General features: G+C 41.0%; 1 protein-coding gene across 2 annotated transcripts; it reads right to left on the bottom strand.

Annotated features, from left to right (window-relative positions):
* Positions 1-1,110: 1,110 nt before the first annotated feature.
* Positions 1,111-23,942, bottom strand: MTDH (metadherin). 2 transcript variants are annotated; one of them, XM_079984733.1, is made up of 13 exons: positions 23,263-23,942; positions 12,622-12,726; positions 11,648-11,732; positions 10,639-10,815; positions 10,322-10,390; positions 9,296-9,514; positions 7,813-7,899; positions 7,282-7,380; positions 5,699-5,826; positions 5,314-5,433; positions 4,867-4,983; positions 3,767-3,923; positions 1,111-2,856 (listed from the first exon to the last, which is right to left on the bottom strand). In XM_079984733.1, exons 1-13 carry the CDS (start codon positions 23,710-23,712, stop codon positions 2,786-2,788), a joined length of 1,884 nt encoding a protein of 627 aa, XP_079840859.1. In that variant the 5' UTR covers positions 23,713-23,942; the 3' UTR covers positions 1,111-2,785. The 2 variants fall into 2 exon arrangements, with proteins under 2 accessions (XP_079840859.1, XP_079840858.1); XM_079984732.1 differs by having other exon boundaries at positions 9,269-9,514; positions 23,263-23,940.
* Between the last annotated feature and the right edge of the window lie 614 nt (positions 23,943-24,556).

The following is a 24,556-nucleotide window of genomic DNA, read 5'->3' as shown; positions in this document are numbered from 1 at the left end:
AATATTTACAATCCCCATAGATAAATGATTTCAGCTGTAGTTGGAGCACAATACCAAATTTGAGGGAAAGCCTATAGTTCCATAGTTTAGGATTCCAAAGGTGGAGGATAGGAGGAAATCCACAGAGACATCACCCTTCAGTAAAGCTGAAGGCTGCTGTTAGAAACCCATGTCAGTTGAAAAACAATTTTAGGACTGGAGTGGATGTAAACAGGACATTTTAGGTTACAGCCCTCTGCAGAGGTTAAGTGTTCCAGTACTGACAACTGAGAAAAGCAGGTATTGAGAACTTTCAATTTTTACAAGTTTCAATCCGATTTCCAAAAACACAAATACTGTACTTTGGGGCAGAGTCTGAAAGCAGCAGTTGGTGTTCAAAGTAACACCAAAGAGACAACCCAATTAATTCTTAAGCATCTCCAGTTCGTAGGGAAACTGTCCACAGCTGACTGAGCACAAGGGTTCTTTGCAAGGATGCCATGAAATTGCTCAACAGCAGGTTTAGAATTGCAAGTGACTGGTTGTGACCGAAGTTGTGATGCTAGAGAATACTGTTACACTATCATTTAGTAGCTGGGCCACACTGATTTGTGAGGAGCTCACACAAGCAGCTTTACTGTCAATACACATTAAAATGCCTCTGGCTTTGCATTTGACCTGCAAGCAGATATGTATATAAATCCTTCCCATTCAACAATTCTCCTTAAATAGGAGGGATGGTGGTGAACTCTTGTGAATTAGCAAACATGATTTAATGACTCTACATAATATATGGACACTTACTTAGGCCAATCACATAAGCAAAGGCATTGCCCACCACATTTCATGAATAGCGGTTACCATTTCTCTACCTTTCACATAAACGGACATTTGATCATGTGTGGAGAGGGGCTGTAACTTTTTTTTTAATACTGTCAGTGGATGAAATTGGTTGAACTCTCTGTAGGTGTTGATGAAGAATGGAATTTACAACATACATGATTTCACATGTTCAACATTCTTTTAAAAATCATTGTTGAAAATCAAATTTCAACATTCGGTAATTTCATGGACACTTGTGTCTTCTCAATAAGACAGTCTACGTACTATATACTACTAAATAACACAATCTTATCAATTTGCTCAATTTATTTTAACAAAATTGATTTAGAAATGTCACTGAATTAAACAAAACATCTGAACATGTAAACATCTGCCATGTTCCTGTAACAGGAGTTAATACCTGTGGACATTAGTATTCGTTTATTAGGAACACTATCAATTAATAAGGCTTGTCTTCAATACAACTAAATCCAGTTTGTTGCTTTAATTGTTCTTGCATTGCAAGTTAAATTTTTACCAAATTTTCTGATTTAGACAATGAAACATTATGGGAGAGTCAGTAAGTACCATCGGTTACAGCTGTTACAATTTCTCTGCCACATGAAAAACCTAAGCCAATCACATCAAATAATCATTGCTTTTCTTTAATAGATGCTCACCAAGTTATGTTAATTATGGTCCTTTAAAACACACACAAACATTTTGTAAAGGCTATATACAGTGTACATGGCTGAGCATGCACTATTCATAGATAGATACCTGCCTGCTTGATGTGATGTAATTACACAGTGCCTGAAATGATGCAGCTCAATTCCCATTTTAATCAATAATTCCAAGAGGAAAGTTGGTTTTACAATTGCTATATTTGCATGATTTTTTAAAAAATACAAAACACACTAATCCCATTTAAGAACTCTAGATGCAGATTCTACATAGGTTAAGGCAGTAAAAAAGCACTTCCTGATACAGGTGGTCTCAAGATCAATTAAAGCTGTCTGAAGCCATTATTTCCCTCTTTCATTCTCAACCACATCTCTGAAGAGTTTATGGAAGTTTTCTTTAAAATTACATTTAATAAAAATAAAAATGGGACATGGAAGAGACATGAAATACAACTTCAAAATTAATGTGAATAAAATTTTAAGGGCAACAACTAACCTATTACCTTAAAAAGGAATAAAACACGACTGATTTGGAGCATACAGCCCCTTCTTAAAAATATATTATTTGAGTAATTCAAGTAGAAGACTAATCAGAAGCAACTTCATGAACCATGCTCACGTTTTGACCAATTTTCTCAGTTTCTTAATTCATAACAGTTTCTGCAAGTTTTGCATTCTTAACCACATTTCTTAAGCTACAAAAATGACTTTACTGAATGGTTCTAGTCATAATTTTTCCACTTATTTTGAAATATTTCCTTTAAGTCAGGGGGACTATTCAAGAGCAAGCATTTATGACTCCAGGCTCTCTGTACTTATAATTAACTTTATAATTAGCACATTCCATTAAGTATTAGAAAGATATGGCAGATTTAACCAGAGTTCTTTGATTTAGGCATTAAGAAATTCAGAATGGACACTACTCAGAGTGACACTGTTTTACAGATGATTTAGGAAATTTTAAGACCAATCCTTTTTCTCCAATGGACGTAAAATAGAGATAATCTGTTGTAAACAGGGCACTGTTGTAAAGACAAGTTGTTTTTTATAATTACTTTCCCCATATGTTGAAACAGACTCTTCAATGTGTCTTCCAGTATTGTCATATTTCCTGTTAAATTATGTCACCAACTTATTTTCCTTCTGTTCCTGTTCTTAAAGATGGTTGTGTTCAAAGCAGTTTGTTCTTAAAAAAATCTGTTGAAATTTATATAAAATTCTGTACAGGTTCACAAATTATTGCATAAACAGCATAATCTTCACGACAAGTGTTTCTGCAACACACGTCCATCTCAGAAAATTCACGTTTCCCTTCTGGCCTTTTTCTTCTTTTTAATTTGTTTGGGAGACTCCCAGCTCTCTTCAGACTTGGCTACAAGTTTAAGAATAAAGAATATTTACTGTCAATTATATTTATGTACAGTTCATTCATACATTTTTTTGAATAATATTTATTAAGTTCCCATGCCTCTAACTGTATATTATAACAAAAATCTTGCTTTAATTATAACTGTTTTAACCTCTTCATCATACATTTCATTCTACTGAGTTACTCAGGTAAGGAAATGCAAAAATTAGAAATTCCACTAAGGCAACATCTCTATCTCTACATCTAGGTCAGGCATAGGCAAACTCGGCCCTCCGGATGTTTTGGAACTATGACTCCCATCATCCCTGACCACTGGTCCTGTTAGCTAAGGATGATGGGAGTTGTAGTCCTAAAACATCTGGAGGGCCGAGTTTGCCTATGCCTGATCTAGGTAATGTCACGGCTTGAGAACTGTCTTGGTATGACTTTTGATGTGGTGACATTCAGTATGGTATGATTTTCCTACATAAACACAGGAAATTATCTTACGCTGGGTCAAGCCATTGGTTCATTTAGCCCAGTTCTGTCTATGCTGACTGTAGGGTTTCAGATGGGAAGTCAATTTCCATTCACAAATGTGGTTCGTTATAGGCAAAGTGTCACATGCCAATTTCATTTTGTGACATACTGGTGCAGGAAAATAATCAAGAAACGAAGACCCTCAATTTCCCAGCCTCCTGACAGCTCAGACACATAAATCTGTAAATAGAACGTTTTCATAGTGCATACAAATCTCATTGGTTTCAAAAATGGGACTGATGGATGCTGAATGTTCAGAATCATGCCTATGAGGGATAAGCATAATCTGCAAAAAGATCTGCTTGGTTGTTTTGATGCAACCACCATTTGGCTGGATGAAAATAGAGTACTTCCCACTGAGTCTAGCAGGCACCTGGAGGAAGAAATTACTTACTCTGTGGCGGAGGCACACTGTTTTGCTTAACATTAGAAATAGGAACTTCTGTCTCCGGTAGCATCTGTGGCACTTGGGAAGTTATCTTGTCAGATTCACTCTCTGATACAGTTACAGATGGCTCAGTAGAAACAGCAAATGAGGGCATCTCCTCAGGCTAAAATAAACACTGCAGATTAGAATACAGACTTTTTGGCAACATTTAATTATGACTGTTTATAACAGAGGATGCTGAGACATTTGAGTGCATTTTTAATGTTTCATTTGGACTAAGTGACAAAACAGGAGAATGAGAAGCTATCATTTCCAGACACAATAGTGTAAATCTAACAAGTTACAACTGTGACCTATAACTAGTGTAAATTTCCTTGGATAATGGCCAGAAAAATATTTAAATAGCTGGGTCTTGTTAAATAATAAAAAAAAATTGTCACTGAAGATGCCTGACACTGAGATTCAGCTCTGGGATTTCTGCAGAACTCGTAACATATGCAAGGATATTCTTTCGGGAAGAATGGCAAAGTAAGAAATGTAAGAACGTAAGACCAGCCCTCTGGGTCGGACCAAAGGCCCATCTAGTCCAAAGATTCTGGGCGGAATTCTATGCTGCGCTATGAGAAACAATCCATCTGCGCAAACATTGCAACTTGCCAGATGGTATGATTCCCCCTGTCTCCTTCCCCCACAAAGTCTTTTGGGGATTCTCCTTACCCTCTTGGGAGTCTATTTTGGTGGCTGGGGGGGGGGGAGGGAGGGAGGGAAAGCCCCACTGCATAAGCAAAAGTCCTTGTTCAGGGTTTCCACTAACAGGGCTTGTTAGGTGAATCCCAAACCCCTTTCCCACAGAGGCCAAACAGATGTCTCTGCATATGTATACTTCTTCCTGCTGTATACATGATCTGTGTTCATGGCATGCTGTGGTCTAGACTAATCTATAAGGAGCTCATGTGTAGAAGGGCACTGAGAAATGGAACAACACTTTTTTGTTTATAAAGTTAAATTACACCTCAGCCTTTAGACCCTCAAAAATATGGGTGCTTTTTGTTGATTGTAAGTATTGAAAGTATGCCTAATGAACACCTAGATCTACTTATCTATACCTCAGCTTGTTCACTAGTGCTGATGGTCTTTAAAGAGAAAGCTATCTCCTCTTGTTGAACCTTTGAGGTATCTTCTGGAAATTCTTCTCCAGCATGTCTTTCCAGGTCATCAGCATCCTACCAAGAAAAAAGAAACACAAAGGATACTGAGGAACTTGAACCACTCTTTCTAACCCTGTAAAATCAATTCTGCTGCAAGATCAAATCAGTGTAATGAACCAGAATTTAAATACCTAATTTTGTAATCCAAAATCAGTTGCAATGAAACTTTCTCCTCTCTGCTTAAAAGATTGATAAAGCATTTCATGATAGTAATAAATAGGGAAATATTTCAATTTCATTACGTTCTAGCAGTTCTTTTCTATTGGTCAGAACCACTGTCAGGTAAAAAGACAGAGTATAAATATATCTATCTATAATAATAGCAATAATAATATTCTGCCTCACCTGTACAGGAGAGCTAGCCTCTTCTCCCTGCTTCTTCTTTTTCTTTTTCTTCTTCTTCGATTTACCACTTGCAGTACTTTGCAGAGTTGGTTCTGCCTTTTCTTTCTCATCATCTGAAGCCTAATATAAAAACAAAAAAGAACAGAGAATGTTTCATTAGAATAAGCTGCCTCTCTGCATAACCATGAAATTAAACTATGTCTGTTTTCCAACCCATTTCAGTTATGTTTTTAACACAGAGAATCAGGATGCATATTAAATGCACAGAAAAATGGCAAGAAAGCAGCAGTTGTCTATGGTATTAGTCCACCTTTTCTAAAAATTAAGAAGCATTTTTAGGATCAGACTAATTCCATGTGCTTTCCAACAGATCTCATACCAATACCTTTTGTGCCTCAGATAGCGCTTCCTCAAGCTGTGGAATGCAATGAGTCTTTTCTTCTTCTACCCAGTTTCCCCATTCCTCTGCAGGGGCATTCCAGTCAGAACTGGGATCAGCAGAAGATAGGCCATCTGTGAATAATGAAGGAACAAGTTTCAAGTAGTATAGTAAAAGTCATGTGACTCAAATCACACACAAATTATGTCAATTTTTAGAGTGCATAACTTTGCTTTATTCATCAAGTATTATTGGTCAAATATCAGTCAAATATTTTCTTTAAAAATATTTGCTATATTACTACAGAAAACATACTTTAGCATAACTATTAAACTTGATACTTTGAAAAATATCAGTTGCTGTGAAACAATGAAGTTACCTTTAAAATTACTACAATTACCATTTTTAAACACACATAAATCAAAGTAGCAGCAACTATTAAAAAGCAAAAGCTAGTTTTCTAAAGGCAGTTGTGCTAACCAGGACTATTCTTCCAGCATCAATAGCATCATCTGCCTGGTTCCTGTAGAATGCAAGATGGGTAATTCCAGACAGTGACCTTGTCACTGGTCAACTGACTGTGTTTCTGTTCTCAATGGGAGACATTTGCAGTTACAGTACTGCAGGTAGCCAGTAGGAGTTTTGCTCCACTAGGATTGCCTCTGACCCCTATAGAGCTAGGGACTATCAGCACTCCCTCCAAATGCAGTCATACCTTGCTTTGCGACCGGGATCAATTCCACAGCCCTGGCAGCTAGCCGAAATGGATGCAGGGCAAAGCGCCGCGTCTGAGCACGCACACAGAGCAGTTTGCGCTTCTGCGCATGCGGCAAACCCGGAAGTAACCCGTTTCGGTACTTCCGGGTTTGCCGTGGACGTTCGCTGGAATGGACGCTAGACAACTGTCTGAAGAATCAGTTGTCTAGTCCAATAGGCTAAAGTACTCCTTTCTATATACACCTCTACCAATAAAATGAAGACACATGGAGGAAGATGGCCATTTCTAAGCAAGGGAACACCAATGGAAACTAGCTTTGTCTATCAATCATGCTTTGTCAGGGCACAAAAATCTACACTATTTAGAAGCAAAATTGCAATCTGATCTGAAAGATGCTCTATTTAAAGTAGAAGTCAGTTTGCTTGCACAAATGTCTCAAAAGACCTCTACCACTGAGATAACATAGTTAAATGAACTCCATGGAGGGAGCCATGCAAATGTTAGCAGAGACAATGAATAGTTTGCAGGACTAATTTATTGTAGTGGAAGCTTTCATGAGTGAGAGCCTCTTGCAGTTTAGCCTTTTGGCCCTCGTTTTATTTTTAAAAAGCATCCCCCCCCCCCGGGTGTACTTCAACTTACCCACTAAGTAGGCACCTCATGCATTGAGTAAATTCGGACTCTGCTCCCCAAAATGCATGTCACAATATATTTCTTAGGTTTTGGGATAGCAAAACCACACTTCATTGTTAAAAGCATGTGGATAAACACCTGGTCCCATTTGTAGAAGACAAATGGATGATTAGGAATATGAATATGAATGTAAATCTTTCTAGTGTAAGTCGTACAAGGTTTTTAAAAAAGAACTTACTTAACCCAGACCATTCATCATCAATATGTGCCTGATTACGATTTAAATCCCATTGGAAGTCTGTAGTAGTAGGTTGAGGGGCAGATTCACTGCTGGCTCCTGAAAAGAAGACAACACACATACATAGAATAAGCTTTATGAACTGATAGGCATGTTACTACATATTAAGATATTTCAAATGGAAACGGCCTTAGTATTTTGAGAATTCTACATGCAATGGAATAGCTTGCTTCTTTGCTGTCCCTGATATTACCGATTAAACCCAAAGAGAAAAGCTGATTTACATACGATCAAACATCCTACCCTATACTGCAAATACAGAGAATGAAGTATTTTAGTAGCGTCTGCTAAGCCAATAATGATAGTTGACATTTCTGAAAACCAGCCTATTAACTACCATATACATTTTATACATAAGTTTTTCCGAACTTATATGCAACAACTCTTTCAATTAACATAGATGACCAGAGGATTTCAGAAGAGTATAACTTAAGCATGTAGTTTATCTGTAGAGCAATTTTAAAGTATTACCAGAAACTGGAGGATTTAGCCCCAATGAAGTGAATGAAGTAGAACTCTGTTCAGGAGGATTAATCCTTCCATCCACTCCAGACCAGGCTGTTGAAAAAATACAAAATAACCTATTTTTGCCACTGAAAATCAGGCACACATTCTTAAGAGAAGCCTCTTACAAGACAAGCTTTTTCCAATGATTTTACGGAACAAAATATTCCAGATTGATTGTACAAATACAACATCTTGTAACATTGTAGCCAAGGATTTGACTCTAAGGTAAAGGTAAAGGTACCCCTGCCCGTACGGGCCAGTCTTGACAGACTCTGGGGTTGTGCGCCCATCTCACTTAAGAGGCCAGGGGCCAGCGCTGTCCGGAGACACTTCTGGGTCACGTGGCCAGCGTGACATCGCTGCTCTGGCCAGAGCCAGAGCCAGAGCCAGAGCCGCACACGGAAACGCCGTTTACCTTCCCGCTGGTAAGCGGTCCCTATTTATCTACTTGCACCCGGAGGTGCTTTCGAACTGCTAGGTTGGCAGGCGCTGGGACCGAGCAGCGGGAGCGCACCCCGCCGCAGGGATTCGAACCGCCGACCTTTCGATCGGCAAGCCCTAGGCGCTGAGGCTTTAACCCACAGCGCCACCTGCGTCCCTGGATTTGACTCTACCATGTTTCATTTCACTGTAACAAGTAAAATAAGCTAATGGCTTGGAATTTCACAAGTGTCATAGTTCTAATTCACCTTATTCAAAGACTGCAAGATCATTCTTCTTCTAAGCCTTATGCCTTTATAACCCCCAAAACAATGAATTAGGGATCTACTAGATCGATCAGCATCCTGGTGCTGTGCTTCAAACAAGTATTATTGTAAGCTGCTAATTACATCTTAAAATTTTATCTTCAACAGGTAATAGCAAAAAATGATGATTCTTCTTTCAGATATGCTCTTAATTTTATGAGTAACAATTTGGATTGAATTTTAGCTCTTGCTTTTGAGTTTTCAGATTAAAGTTAGGGAAAAGAGAAATACATTCTAGAACTGGAAACAGAAGTCCTTCAAACTTTAAATTAAAAAGTATTTTCAACCCTGTATACACATTTTTACACTTCTGCCCTTTCCCCAGAAGCTGAATGAAGCTGATTATTTATACAGCTGATTATTTACACAGATTGTTTCTTAAAGTCCAAGCTGACTGAGAGATGGATGAGTAGGGTTCCAATGATACCCTGCATGGATATCTGCTGCTAAGAAGTTAAAATACCATCCATGTGGCGCTAATCTCCACATGGACCACAAGTAGCTCTCTGTACCTTAACCACAGCATATAAAAGGAAAGGTTAAAGCTTCCTAATCAATTACTCAAAGAATTTTGCTACAATGAGAGCTGAAAGAAGAATGTTGGGCAGGACATTAAAGATACATAATGCCATTTCTTAAAGACAGTTTTTGTTCTTAGAGAAACAAGCACTTACCAATACCAGGGAACAAAGTGCGCTCACCCCAGGTTCTGCCCACCAGTGAAACTCCCCAGTCCTTCCCATTTCCATGATCTCCAGCATCCTTTCCCCAAGCTGATGTCTCATTCTTCCTTTTGCTACCAGAAGATGATACTGAACTCCACTTCTCCTCACTTGCACCAATCTGAGGAGAAAGCTTTACAGGCTTTTCGTTCCAGTTGCCTCCATTTACTGTGGGGCCTTCACTCAGTCCTGAAGGAGCTTTTTAACACAAACATATACTTAATTGTAACATGTGTTTTAGTTGATACCATGAATGTACCTGATTAAAAAAAAATAAAAGTCATATTCTGCCAAGGGACGCTCATAAAAATACCAAGATTACATTAACATTTCCACTGAACTTTTTGTTGTTGTTACTCTGCTCTTATCTCATTTCTAACCCAGCCCTTTTCTTTTTCTTCACTTCTTGCTCAGGAAAAGCTGGCTAACAACTGAATACCACTCATGTGTTTCTCTGTTCATAGTTGCAGCCACTATCAGATGGGGAAAGGAAGGGTAGAAAGAAGTGCTTTTGCCATAACTATCCAGAGGGCAGTAACCATATAAAAATGGGTGAAATTTAGCCTTCACTAGATCTACAAAAAAACCACTTCTCCCTATCTGTACTAATCGTATTGTGAACACTTGACAATGTGTCTCACAAAACTCAATTGTATTTAATTCTGAGCAAATGGATGTAAGATCAGGCTGAAAGTCTCACAATTAACACAATCACAACAACAACAACATATTCCTATTATTACCAAATGTGAATTCTCCTCATCTATGTTAAGAGAAATTAATGGCTTTTACTAATAATGCAGGTTAGTAAAAACTGACAGCAGAATTATAAAAAAGAAAGAAGCTGAAGCTACGCAATTTAAGTTAGGAAAAAAACTGTCTAGTAATTATGCAATACATTACACCCCACATAACTATGCAAAAGCTCCGTGTGAACCAGTGCACAAAATTCTAGGCAGTACCACAACTCCAATTAGGTCATTATATGCAGTAAACAGTCCTTACTTTGCTGGAGTGTCATTTCTCCTTTTCCAGATTTAGGATTACTGACTTGAGCATTCAGAACAGGATCACCTGATTAAGAAAAGCTACATTAGTGACTAAATATCCTACTATAATCCTTTTATTTATGCTGATGGATAGGCAATCCTAGGCTCCATGTTTTTTAGTTAACACCTTTAAAAGTGTTAATTAAATCAACAGAGCAGAGTTTCAATTATTAGTGTGTAATCTGTATTCTTCTCTTGTTCTTTAAGTGTTGCTGCCCTGCCCCCTAAGACGAGAAATGAAAAACAAAACTAGAACAAGAGTCACATATCTACCTTTGCTTTTTCTGGTACCAACTGAAAGGGATGTTGCAGATGTTAGCTGTTCAGTGGAGATTGTAACTGAATTTTCCATAGCTGGTAGATTTGATTCTGGCCCAGAATCGGTCAGTACCTTATCACGTTTACGCTGCTGCCGTTTCTCTCTGTTACTGATTTTTGTTTCCCAAGCGCCTGAAAGAGGTATAAAAAGCCATTAGTTAAAACAGAGGAAGTAACCTATCTCAGTGGTTTTCAAACTCAGTGGTTTTCAAACTGTATTTCAGTGAATGTTGGGTGTTCCCCAAAAGCTTGTCAGAAGTTGCTCAATGAGGGAGTCACCAAATGGCAGACGAACTGATCTGAAAGACCACTTAACCATAATTTTGATTGCCTACCACAGGTCCCTGTTTGCTAAATACTTATTGAGAGATTCCCTCAATATCCAGCTTCACTTCCATATACAGTTATATAGCTTGATGCCCTCTCAAACTGTTCTTTCCCCACTTTCAAATGTCATCACTGCAGGTGCAAATTCTGGCTGTCCTGAAATCTTGTGGGCATTTTTTTTAATAGCTATGGAGGAAAATCATTCTAATAGTTACACCCAAGTTGCTTTTATTGAATTTCCTCCAACTCAAGTGCAGTGATCACACCCAAACCCCAAAACACATTCTGAAATGTTTGCTCCTTCCCAACACTGAAAATACAATGCCAGTTCAAGTCTGATACCTCAGATTATTTGATAAATTTGTAATTTAGGCAGCAATCGTAACACAATTATATTCTACAATCACATGAACTGGCAGCTTGCTGCTCCATGTGGATAAATTGACCCATTAAGGCAAAGAGTTCAAGCATATTAAGAGATTAAAAACAGGTTTCATTTTAAAGACCGTAATAGAATGAACCACAAATTTCTTAAAATGTTTTTATTAATAGCACCATTATTAAATTTTTAACTTGCCCTTCCTCCCAAAGGAGCACACAGATTTTTTTTTAAAAAAACATACATGCTTTTCAGTACCTTCATCAACTTCCTTTCCATCAACACGTGACTGGTCCTGAACTGTTTTAGCATCTCCTTTTGGTTTCTTCTTATTCTTCTTTGACTAAAATAAAAAGTAAGTATTTTCTATCAATATTAATTTAAGCTATCAAAATACCTGAAGTTGCACAGTCATGTTACATTTAGTAGTAATTTTTTGAAACGCACTGCTTCACCCTGCAGTACAGGCATTTCATAAGGAATCTAAACATGCCCCAAAGCAAAAGTATAGGTTTTAAAAACTTGAGCTTCACAAAAGCCAATAATGATTAAAATGTATTACTTAAACAGAGATGCATTTTATAAAACATCGTACAAATTATGGCTACTATCCTAAACCCATTTACCTGGGTAGTCCCCCTTTTCTAGTAGTCCCATTGAACTTGGTGCATCTCTATTCTAATTAGACAAATTTATGGTTGTGCTGAAAGAGTCTATTGTTAACAATAAGCATACCAATGATTATGGTTGACAGTATTGTCAAATACTGAGGTTGCACATGGGAGCTATTTTTTAAAAAATGCATTCCCGTATAAAAACAATGTAGTCACAATGTAGACTTTATGTCAAACATAAGAAATTAAGATATGAACCAGAGGTTGAGAAATGGGCTGCTTCTCTTTCTAATCTAGTCGGGAGGGCAGGTGCTTTCTTCTGATTCTACACTGAGTTGCTTTATAAGCTTTCCTGAAGTTGGTATGAGGTCAAGGAAGTATGCACCCTTCTCCAAGCATGGAAGTCAGGACTTGCTTCTAGTCAGACTAGGTCTCAGAGGCACAAAGCTCAATGTGATTGTAAAGATTGGACGGTGCAACAAGGCTGGTGACAAATAGAGATTTTTGGCTGGTTACCAAGACTAGTCAAAATAGCAGAGCCTTTGTCTGAAATTTGCTTTAGACACCATCAACTTATATATATTATCTACAGTTTTCCATCACTTACAAATAACCAACCTTTTCAGCTTTCTTTTCTGCCTCTGACTGCTGTTTAAGGTTGTCTCTTCGAACTGTCTGTATTACTTCCTCTTCAGACACTTCATGAGCAGGTTGACCATTAAGCTAGAAATCAGAAAATTGTCACATTAATTTTAGACAGAGTTCACATAACTACATATTGTATTTCACTGTTTTTCAGTCTAAATGTTTAATTCTACTGATGTCTGCCAATACTTACCTAACCACTACTTGTTTGCTCACTTCTAGTTTAGAACAGAATCTTAAAACTTTCACTTAACAACTATTCACTACAATTTAATATGACCAAGAAAGTGGTTTAATATAAATTGCTGACTGGGTCACGGTTACATAATAGAGTGAGAACAAAGGGTTGTATCTGAAGTAGTGCTGACTAACGCAACTGGTTAATTCAAGGATTTCTGCTTTTGAAAGAGGAATCCCCCTCTCCTGCCCCTGAAATCTGTTCTAGGGGCTCCCCAGCACAGATTTGGGGAGGGCACAGGGCATGAATGGAGGAAGAGAGAGGGAAAATCCATTCTGCAAGTGTAAATCCTTGTCCTGATGAGTTTGTTGAATACTGCCCAAGGTTTTGTTAAAATTCCACCAAATGCACTGTTTTGAATGGAAAGCAAAGACAGAAAGACAGAAAAGGGAACTAGTAGTATTTTCCCGGTATTACTGAAAATATGGGCTCAATTTACAAACAAACTGTGTTCATTGGTATCTCTAAACACTTCAGTGCTATTCCACCCACAGCTTAATAAAAATGAAAGCATAAGCCAGTTTACAAATTGGCAGAGAAAAGGCTTTGAGAAATTCAAAGATTGGATTGTTTATAATCAAGTGAAATCTCAGGATGAGATGCAAGAATGCATAAAAAATACAGAACTTGCTCTATTTGAATATTTTCAAATTTGAAATTTTCTAATAAATTGGCTATGACAATGTGAGACATCTGAACAATTTACTGAATTATTAAACATATGGGTTAAACTGCCTGGTGGACTATGTTTCAAAATAGATACAGGTGATAGGAATAATGATAGGGATCTCTATTCCAACTGAAAACTGGAAGTATATCGGGGGGGGGGGGGAAATACAATCATACTGCTTCGTTAACTTTAATATATAATGCAGAAAAACTCTGGATATTGTGGTATTTAACCCATTTAATACCAGTAATTATAGTTGTTGGAATTGTGGTTCAACTAGAGTCAATTTTATACACTGTTGGTGTATAGAACCTTGAAGCTAAGAATATTGGCAAGAAATTATACCTGATGTAAGTTCTACTTTGAAATATATGGTTTGGAAGGACCCCCAAATAATTTTGCTTACATATTTGGAGAGTACCCATGGAGGGGGAAAATTTGTCAAGTTATTCAATACTGGCAGCACAGAGTCTATATGCAAAGTATGGCGGAAGGAGAAATTCCTAGTTTGAAGGCATGGTATATCAAATTATGGGGAATAGCTGTTTGAGTAAAATTACTTGTCTATTTGGGTTCACCAAGCGAAAAAAGTAATCAGATCTGAATAGGATTAGGTACAATTCATAGAATTTTGGAATAGTAAGCAGCTATTGGGTTAGTTATAACCCTTTCTCAATTTTATGAAATTTGAGATAGATGTCAAATTTAACAAAGAAGGAATTTTTTTTTATTCTACTCTAATTTGAATCTTAATTGTCTTCTTAGTATTCTTACCAATGGGGCATATAAATGTATATATTACTATTTAAGATGATTTATTTGTTAAGGATACAGATATTTGATATTAAAATAAAATGATTATTAATAGTAGGTCTCACTTATCCACAAAAATTGGAAAAAGTTAAATCAGTGGCACTGCTTAATTTCCAAGCCTCAAATAATATTGATGTTTCTTTCAATTGCATGTAGTCCAAGGCCACAAAAGCAAATCCTATCCTAAATATTATGCAGTTAAAGAACAGTGATACAGTGGTGCCCCGCAAGACGAATGCCTTGCAAGACGAAAAACTCGCTAAACGAAAGAGTTTTCCGTTTTTCGAGGCGCTTCGCAAGACGAATTTCCCTATGGGCTTGCTTCGCAACACGAAACGTCTTGCGAGTTCTTTCCCCCCCCTTTTTCTAAGCCGCTAAGAGCCGCTAAACCACTAATAGCGCTAATCCGCTAATAGCCGTGCTTTGCAAGACGAAAAAACTGCAAGACGATCGCGGAACGGATTAATTTCGTCTTGCGAGGCACCACTGTATTACAGTACCAAAGCTAAGGAGGTCTGTCTGGTCAAGGAGTTGGGAGGGAAGACTCAGTGGAAACCTAGAAGTATACTGCCTTCAATTACATGAACCAAAGGCAGAATAGAAGCAAAATAGGAATGCTGAGTTAAGAATCTGAGGCATCATCTCATCTACAACTAAAATTAGTCTCTGCAATAACAATGGGTATGATCCAGTGAATCTCACTGATTTCAATGGAAAAAGATCCAGGTGGTGCTTAAGCCTTTCATTGAAGCCTTTTGAGAAACTTGACCTCTGCACTCCCTTCACACTGACAACCCCCAAAATGCTTCATGTGCCCTGCTTCTCTGGCAACTCCACTTTTATGGATCATAATTAAGCTGGCTTAAGAAAATTAGCCCTGAGTGCTCACTGGAAGGACAGATCGTGAAGCTGAGGCTCCAATACTTTGGCCACCTCATGAGAAGAGAAGACTCCCTGGAAAAGACCCTGATGCTGGGAAAGATGGAGGGCACAAGGAGAAGGGGACGACAGAGGACGAGATGGCTGGATCATGTACTCGAAGCTACAAACATGAGTCTGACCAAACTGCGGGAGGCAGTGGAAGACAGAAGTGCCTGGCGTGCTCTGGTCCATGGGGTCACAAAGAGTCGGACACGACTAAATGGCTAAACAACAACAACAATTAAGCTGGCTTAAATGGAGGCCAAAGAAGAAAAGAGGCTGTGGGCCAAATGGGACAGTATGTGTACTGTATGTGTACAGTATGGGACAGTATGTGTACTGGCCCAATATGGGACAGTATGGGACAGTATGTGTACTGGCCCAATATGGGACAGTATGGGACAGTATGTGTACTGGCCCAATTCTGGCCCACGGACCAGTAGGACCAGTAGTTCCCCATCCTGCTTTAGAACCCCAAAGAAACTGCTGAAAAATTAAAAGTTGAAAGAATTTGAAATAGCACCTACTCTTGTGCCTCAGAGCAGAGAGCTGTAGGATTTAAGAGAAAGGGAAGGCATTATAATGACTTATTTCAGATGAAGGAAAATAGTTATCAAAAAGGTAGTGTGCACTCAAGTTCATTTCCTATTATCCAAACCATGGTTTGGAGGTTCAGAATGTGGCATTTGAATCAGGCCTATGTGTTTCGCCTTCAATTCCCTGTGTGAATTGAATTAGTGTATTTTCCAGGCAGACATCACTACAGAATTACTGCAAAACTTCCAATATTTTGAGATAGGTAAAGGTAAAGGTACCCCTGCCCGTATGGGCCAGTCTTGACAGACTCTGGGGTTGTGCGCCCATCTCACTTAAGAGGCCAGGGGCCAGCACTGTCCGGAGACACTTCCGGGTCACGTGGCCAGCGTGACATCGCTGCTCTGGCCAGAGCCAGAGCCGCACACGGAAACGCCGTTTACCTTCCCGCTGGTAAGCGGTCCCTATTTATCTGCTTGCACCTGGAGGTGCTTTCGAACTGCTAGGTTGGCAGGCGCTGGGACCGAGCAGCGGGAGCGCACCCCGCCGCAGGGATTCGAACCGCCGACTTTTCGATCGGCAAGTCCTAGGCGCTGAGGCTTTAACCCACAGCGCCACCTGCGTCCCAATATTTTGAGATACATCCCCTCAATATAATGCCTACTTTCTGTATCTGACACACACAGAGTCACAATTCACAACAAAACAAAGATGACAAAGTCTGACATCAATACCAGGGAAGATTCTGGAGCAGATCATTAAGCAAACAGTCTGTGAGCACCTAGAAAGGAATACTGTGATCACCAATAGTCAGCGTGGATTTCTGAAAAATAAGTCATGTCAGACTAACCTGATCTCGTTTTTTGACAGAATTACAAGCCTGGTAGATGAAGGGAATGCAGTGGATGTAGCCTACCTTGATTTCAGCAAGGCATTTGACAAGGTGCCCCATGATATTCTTGTAAAGGATCTGGTAAAATGCAGACTTGACTATGCTACCACTCATTGGATTTGTAACTGGCTGTCTGACCAAACCCAAAGGGTGCTCATCAATGGTTCCTCTTCATCCGGGAGAAGAGTGACTAGTGGGGTGCCACAGGGTTCTGTCTTGGGCCCGGTCTTATTCAACATCTTTATCAACGACTTGGATGATGGACTCAAGGGCATCCTGATCATATTTGCAGATGACACCAAACTGGGAGGGGTGGCTAACACCCCAGAGGACAGGATCACACTTCAAAACGACCTTGACAGATTAGAGAACTGGGCCAAAACAAACAAGATGAATTTTAACAGGGAGTAATGTAAAGTATTGCACTTGGGCAAAAAAAATGAGAGGCACAAATACAAGATGGGTAACACCTGGCTTGAGAGCAGTACATGTGAAAAGGATCTAGGAGTCTTGGTTGACCACAAACTTGACATGAGCCAACAGTGTGACGCGGCAGCTAAAAAAGCCAATGCAATTCTGGGCTGCATCAATAGGAGTATAGCATCTAGATCAAGGGAAGTAATAGTGCCACTGTATTCTGCTCTGGTCAGACCTCACCTGGAGTACTGTGTCCAGTTCTGGGCACCACAGTTCAAGGACACTGACAAACTGGAACGTGTCCAGAGGAGGGCAACCAAAATGGTCAAAGGCCTGGAAACGATGCCTTATGAGGAACGGCTAAGGGAGCTGGGCATGTTTAGCCTGGAGAAGAGGAGGTTAAGGGGTGATATGATAGCCATGTTCAAATATATAAAAGGATGTCACATAGAGGAGGGAGAAAGGCTGTTTTCTGCTGCTACAGAGAAGCGGACACGGAGCAATGGATCCAAACTACAAGAAAGAAGATTCCACCTAAACATTAGGAAGAACTTCCTGACAGTAAGAGCTGTTCGACAGTGGAATTTGCTGCCTAGGAGTGTGGTGGAATCTCCTTCTTTGGAGGTCTTTAAGCAGAGGCTTGACAACCATATGTCAGGAGTGCTCTGATGGTGTTTCCTGCTTGGCAGGGGGTTGGACTCGATGGCCCTTGTGGTCTCTTCCAACTCTATGATTCTATGAAGCTCACTAGTAAGATATCTCCAGTTAGAGCATTTTGGAGCAACGTTTTACAAATTTACAAAAAAAGAACAACTTTAAAATAAGCACTTTAATAGCTAATGTGCATTATTTGACATGCCCTGGAGCCACTTGGATGGCATAGTTTTTATTCATCAAATATTACGACTTTAAGAGTAAAAGTTGGATAAGGTTATATTTAAAATCCAGAACAGTAAAGTGACTTTCATCTTTACAGGAAAAAAGTTCTAGTGTTTCCTACAAAAAACCTTGAAAACATTTGAGACATGCCTAAAACTTTATTATAAATGCTTTATTTTCAAACATAGGAGCCCGAAGTTAGCAGTATCATGAAACCAATTTCTAAATATAACTACAGTAGTTTGAGTTCGTGTCAAATTCTCATTTTACAACATGAGCGGCTGGAAAAGGCCGCAGTTGCAGAATACTCCCATCTACAATTACATCCAATCCTTGATTGAAATGTGGTAAAGAATCTAACCTTTATACATATTATGATATACTCCCAACAGCCTTGACACAATTTCTCAGGCAAAACACATAGTTTAGTTGAAGTTAACAGATTTTCTGCTGCTCTATCCGAAGCTGGTAATAGCAACTAAAACAAATAACCCCATGGAAAGTGATGAAATCCCTCAACTAGGATAGTCAAAAATACCAAAAAAGAACATGGCTCAACAACCAGGTTTTGAAAACTTGATCTCTCTTGCACATAGTACTACAGCAGTAGGGAGAGGAGAAACATAAAGCGATCAGACTATGGCAGCCCAATTCTTGCCTACACCACAGCATAAAGCAATCACATTATACACTATGGGATTACATCTCCTGTCATAGTCACATGCCTGTTCTGCAGCAAATGATGCTAAAATCTGAGGCATAATCATAGAATTGTACAGCTGGAACTTGGAAAGGGTCCCAACGGTAATCTAGTCCAACCCCCTGCGATGCACAGGGTGGGGCAAAATTTCACAAAAGACTTAGGGAGAACCAAGGCTGTGCTGCTGATACAAAAGTGGCCATGGCACGTGGCAGAAGTTAGGGGAGCTCGAATGCAGGAGAGGGCCTGACTGGAGTTACAAAGTCATCCCATACTTGAGATCTGATGGCTAAAGAGCTACAGGATTTAGCACAAGGGGAATCTCTGATAGTTGGAAACTAGTTTAAATGACAGTTGTTTAGCCTGTCACTTTAATGATTATCACATCATTTTAATGGTGTTTTATGTTTTATTGTTATAGCCCTGAGTGGTTCTAAGAAATACTTCAAACTTTTCCTTTCAAAATCTTCTCCACCATGGAGGCTAATCAACAAAAGCCAATGACTTTGCCACAGACATTGCTTATTTGTTGTTGGGGAATAGTAGATATGGATCTTCTCAACCCTAAAATAATCTGGCTTCCGCTGGCCTCAGGGAACTTGACAGGCTTTGAGGCAATGGCTCCCCCACAGTCTACTTAATCAAGTACACATTATGGTTAGGACAGGACAGGGACAAAGAGGCATGTTGGGATGCTACTAAGCAGGGTCAGCCTGTCAAGCAAAATAGCAGGCGAGTTGGCCCATGCAGAAGCCTAAGTATTGGTTCTTGCATTACACATGTTGATTAACTGAGGTGTGCTGGATGTCTAAAGCTCCTCCCCTTGCTTTAGTGTGGGATGATAACCTGGATTCTAAACCTAGAATCCTGCCTCCTGTTGTTCCATGCAGATAGGATTCCTTCAGCAGCCCTTATGTTATTGGCATCTATTGTTGGGTTGAAATGAACGACAGACGAGTGGTGGGTGTCATCTGGGAGGCATCTCCCAAGCACGTCTCGGGGAGTCTCTTTTATTGAATATTACAGCATTGCTACATATGTGCTCGTTGCTGATTGGTTAACACAAGTACAAAGCAAAGGTTACCTATAGACATTAATCATCAATAGATTAAAGGCTGGGAAAGGGAGCACAGAACTAGACAGGCATGAAAACCTCCTAATTAAATTATAACTAGTGATTAATACAGCAAGACCTAAACAATTACTAATGATTGATATTGCAAAACTTAAAAGGACGTAACAATCTCATTCCGTGTTGAGGCTGGTGCAAGAGAGAGACAAATACTCCAAGGTATGTCTGATTCCTTTCTGCTGCTGTGGTGTTTTGCAGTGTGTGTGCAAGTCCTAGGAGCTCCTTCTTTTGGCCATGTCATGAGAATGATGTGGCTCTCTGATATTATTTGGTTGTTTTATTGGATTTTTAATATTAATTTGTTTGTTTGGTTGGTTACGGGTTAACTAATAAATGAAATTACCAAAACAGATGCACTTTTTTTTTGGCCAGATATTCAAAAGGTAAATGAGGGCATCTACCCGCTGGTGTAGGAAATCAGCCCTGAGTGCTCACTGCAAGGGCAGATCCTTAAGCTGAGGCTCCAATACTTTTGCCACCTAATGCGAAGAGAAGATTCCCTGGAAAAGACCCTGATGTTGAGAAAGATGGAAGGCACAAGGAGAAGGGGACGACAGAGGATGAGATGGTTGGATAGTGTTCGCGAAGCTACCAGCATGAGTTTGGCCAAACTGTGGGAGGCAGTGGAAGACAGAAGTGCCTGGCGTGCTCTGGTCCATGGGGTCACAAAGAGTCGGACACGACTAAACGACTAAACAACAACACCCGCTGGTGGGATTCAATTCCCATCTCATGCTTCTCAACCTCATGTGCTATGCATTGAGCAACTAGAGGTTTCTGCTGCCAATATGTCCAAGGAAATAACTGAGGGAGAGCAGGGAAAGCACACCTCTAAAATAGTTGCAAAAGCTTTTTTTCTTCTCTCAGTAAAAAGTACACAGCTACAGCAGCAAACCAGCCATTCTTTAATTCTTCATTGAAAAGTGTTTTTTTTTATAAAACTAGGAAAAAGAGACTTTCTCTTCCTAGAGTTTGAAAAAGAATAAAAGGCAGGGACAGCTACAGCGGAGGGGAAGCCTTTTCTCCTGTAACTTTTCCCTCGAGAAGGACGGTAAAAGCAAGAATGAAGAAGGAATTTTTCCCTTGCTTGGGTACCTGCTGCTGCTTCATTCCTTCCAGTCTGGGGTCTGCTGAATTCTCGAGTAGCTCTCTTTCAACAGCACGCAACACTCTAGCTTGAAATAAGTGACAGTCAGGAGCCAGCACCACACAGGCATTGAGGGAAATTGAAACTTCACAGCAAAGATGGCTTCAGTGAGGAATGCTCTCTTACATGCAAATGACTGTGCCCAGAAGAGTCCTAATTGGTAAAGTATTGCAAATTACAATCAAAACTGTCTGAATGGAAGATTGTTTAGTCTGGATGCCCCACCACATTATTTTCAATGGGAAATCCTAAATGAGCAAAGGACTTGCCTGAATTAACATAAGACTGTGTACATGTGCATGCAGACTGACCAGCAGTATCAGAGGCTGACAATGGATTCCAGAGAATTGAGTGATCAGATTGTCATAGTGACTGATAATTATATGTGTGGGCAGGAGAACCGAGAGCAGGTTCTGGGTTTCTTGAGGGTGAGCACACCCATCTGACAAAGTTTAAAAACTATCCCAATCTACCTGCATAGGAATTATGGGCAGAACATAGTAAAATACTATTTGCCACAAAGCTCTAACCATCTTTCGAAATTATCGTTTCAAAACTGGCCCTACTACATTTTAGCCTTCGTGAGATTGCAGTCCCTTGAAAACCTGCATGAGGGTGGGGCAGTATAAGTGGCGAAAGAGTGATTGGCAAAAACTGGATTCCAGTTCCTTCTGCTCCATGAGTGGAAGGAGTTTTTGTGTTCACAGAGGTCTAGTTGCAATCAAACCCACGGGAAAGATACTAAGATGGTCCATGGTATTCTAGGCAGTTTACGGCTCTGAAGGCACAAAACAGTTTAAAGACAGCACTGCGTAAGGCATATTGCAGTGTGTGGAGTTACCAGTCACAAGCTAGGCCTCCAGAAGGGGAAAAAATCTGAAAAGGATGGACCCTGTCAGATTTCACCAGAGCATCAAGACGAAGATGGAATCAGGAACACCTTAAAGCTGCTAAAGTGCTGTTCCAACAGATAGTTCTCAAGAACACGGAATTCACCTGTTTTTACGCTAATTGCTCCTCAAACCACCAGCCCCACAAATTTTGCTGGACTGGCTTCCCCCCTCATTAGCAATTCAATGCACTGCTTTAAAGAATCTGCTTATTTTGCTCTGTTTATTAGATCTGTCAACAACAACAAGTTTAACATGAACACCATTTTAGCCCACTGAAAACTGTCAATACCATCTTAAAACATTGCCAATGTACCACACACAGAGGCTTCAGTTGATTTCAAGTTTATACAGTATTACTATTTATCTTGCCTAAAATTGTACCTCTCAACAACAAAAAAGAATGAGATGCGACACAATCTAGGATATAGGATGCTATTGAACAGAAACCTTCAGACTTATAGGAGCTAGTATCAAACTTTTAGAAGCATTTTGCACATGTCTGAAAACAACCGTAAATGCTTAGGTGTCACTTCTTTCTAGAAAGCACCAAGGGCAGAAAATTTCCAGGCCTGTTCACTTCCATGTTAATTTGCTTTTTAATATTCAGTCTCCAAATCCAGAATAATCTTCCTTGTCTGTCTACTCCCAGACCACTCAGAAAGAGGGAGAATAGCCACTTTTTAACTACTTTGACCATGAGAGCTGTGTGAATAAAAGAGTGACTATACAACCCATTCTACCAGGTTGATCAAGGCTGAGTCCAATGTATGCCTAGGATTAAAACATATTATTATTAACAGACTTATCTACACCAAATGAGATAAAGTTAGAAAGTTTTATGCTGAAGTCCTAAAGGTCAACCATTCAACACACTGTGTGTAGGGGAAGTCACGTGGATCCTCAAATGAGAAAATCACCCATGCTGCAGTACGTATATGTTCACTGGTAAGAAGAGAGCTGGTGCAAACTGTCTTGCCGTCAGCTAGAACCTGTAAATTGACTGTTCACGCTCACAGGTCCTTGCAGACATTACATCCTTGATAAGAAAAACCTCAAGGCGCAAAATTCATGTAAAACTGCAGCTGCAGTTCTCTGCTTCAGACAGTACTTGGAAAAACAGGAAAAAAGAAATGGGGGGAGGGGAAATGAGGAGAGAAAAAAGAACATATTTAGAAATGCAACATCAGGTGCAGCACTGGCCACTAGTGCTTTCAATTAAACACATACACGAACACAGTTGTGATATGCAGAATGTGTGAAGCAGAACCAGAAGCGCTACAGTTTTTTTATGGTGTTGGGTCAAGACATTGAAACTCCCTCTATTCCACCGATAGCCACTCATGCAAATGTTCTCTTTTCCCACCGGGTATCCACTCACCCTGCCCGTTTTCTCCAGCGGCCTCTTTTTATTCCTCTTCTTCTGCTCGTCTCCCTTCAGCAGGAGCATCGTCCCAGGGACCCCCTTGTGAGGAGGGCCTCCTCCTCCTGCTGCTGCTGCTGCTGTCAGGCCCCGCGTCGCCGCCACTTCTTCCTCGTCCTCTTCGTCGTCGTCCTCGGCGGTTCTCCTGAGGCGGTTCTTCCTGCGAGCATCCCCCGCCCGGGCGCAGGCCGCGGCCCACAGGAGCGCCAGCAGGAGCAGCAGCGCCAGGACGGACGTGGAGAGCAGCACCAGCCAGGTGGGCAGGCGCTGCGGCTCCAGGCCCGGCGGCAGCTCCAGGCCCAGCTCGGTGCGGAGCAGGCCCACGCCGGCCGACAGCGCATCCCGAAGCCGGGCCGACACCTCCTCGGCCTGCTGGGCCACAGCCTCTTGCCAGCTCGGCGAAGCCATGGCTGGAGCAGCGGGGGCCGCGACAAGAGCAGAAACTCGCCTCACGCCGAGCGCATCGCTCACCCTCCGAGGAGAAGCCGAAAGCCCTTCGGGTCTCCCGCCGCCGCCGCCGCCGCCGCCGACCCGAGCCGGAGGAGCGAGAGAGGCGGCGGTTGCGCCGCTGACTGACTTGATTCGGCCCAAGAGCGCAACGTCACCCCTCCGCCGCCGAACGTCGGCGGGCGAGCGCGCACGGGGCGGCGGTGACGGAAAGGGGTCACGTGGAGCTCAAGGAGCCGTTGGCTGGGAAGCGCCGCTTGCGCCTGCGCGCTTGCGACTGAGCGTCTACGTGCGCTCGGCGCCCCGCCCACTCGACTGGCGACGGGTCCTTCTTTCCCCCATCTGCCCGTCCCTTACTGTTGTTACGTAGTCGGCGCAAGTGGGCGGTTCCTAAAGTGGGCGTCACTCCTGGCGCGGGATTGGGCAGCGAGAGGGACTTGTAAGCAAGTAATCTCGACGTGGCAGTGATTTCCTCGCCGAGGGAGGGGCGGGGGAGGAGGAGGGAGGGAGGGGGAGGAGTTGCCGGTGCCGCCCTCGACCTGCCCCGTCAGAGCTTTGAGGCGAGGGGAGGGGGAGAGCGTGGAGGCTTCTTTTTAAGCAATTTAATAAATAATTCAAAAAATAATAATAGATGGAATGGAGTATCCTGGGAAAGGGTATGGCTGGCAGCCATGCAGGCAATAGTAAGTCCCAGTGAATTTAATTCACTGTGCAGGTGGCGCTGGGACGCAGGTGGCGCTGTGGGTTAAAGCCTCAGCGCCTAGGACTTGCCGATCCGAAAGGTCGGCGGTTCGAATCCCTGCGG

This window comes from Podarcis cretensis (assembly GCF_951804945.1).
Source record: "Podarcis cretensis genome assembly, chromosome: 7".
Taxonomy (NCBI): domain Eukaryota; kingdom Metazoa; phylum Chordata; class Lepidosauria; order Squamata; family Lacertidae; genus Podarcis; species Podarcis cretensis.
The sequence above is the reverse complement of the archived record's forward strand: the minus strand, read 5'-3'. Positions and strand labels throughout refer to the sequence as shown.

What these genes read in the sequence shown, in the direction of transcription:
- MTDH (XM_079984732.1), bottom strand. Translation starts at nt 23,712, where the DNA reads ATGGCTTCGCCGAGCTGGCAAGAGGCTGTGGCCCAGCAGGCCGAGGAG. An exon ending in GCTAAATCCTCCAGTTTCTG is followed by an intron (nt 7,381 to 7,812) that starts GTAATACTTTAA and finishes TCTTCTTTTCAG; the next exon opens with GAGCCAGCAGTGAATCTGCC. An exon ending in GCACTAGTGAACAAGCTGAG is followed by an intron (nt 3,924 to 4,866) that starts GTATAGATAAGT and finishes TGTTTATTTTAG; the next exon opens with CCTGAGGAGATGCCCTCATT.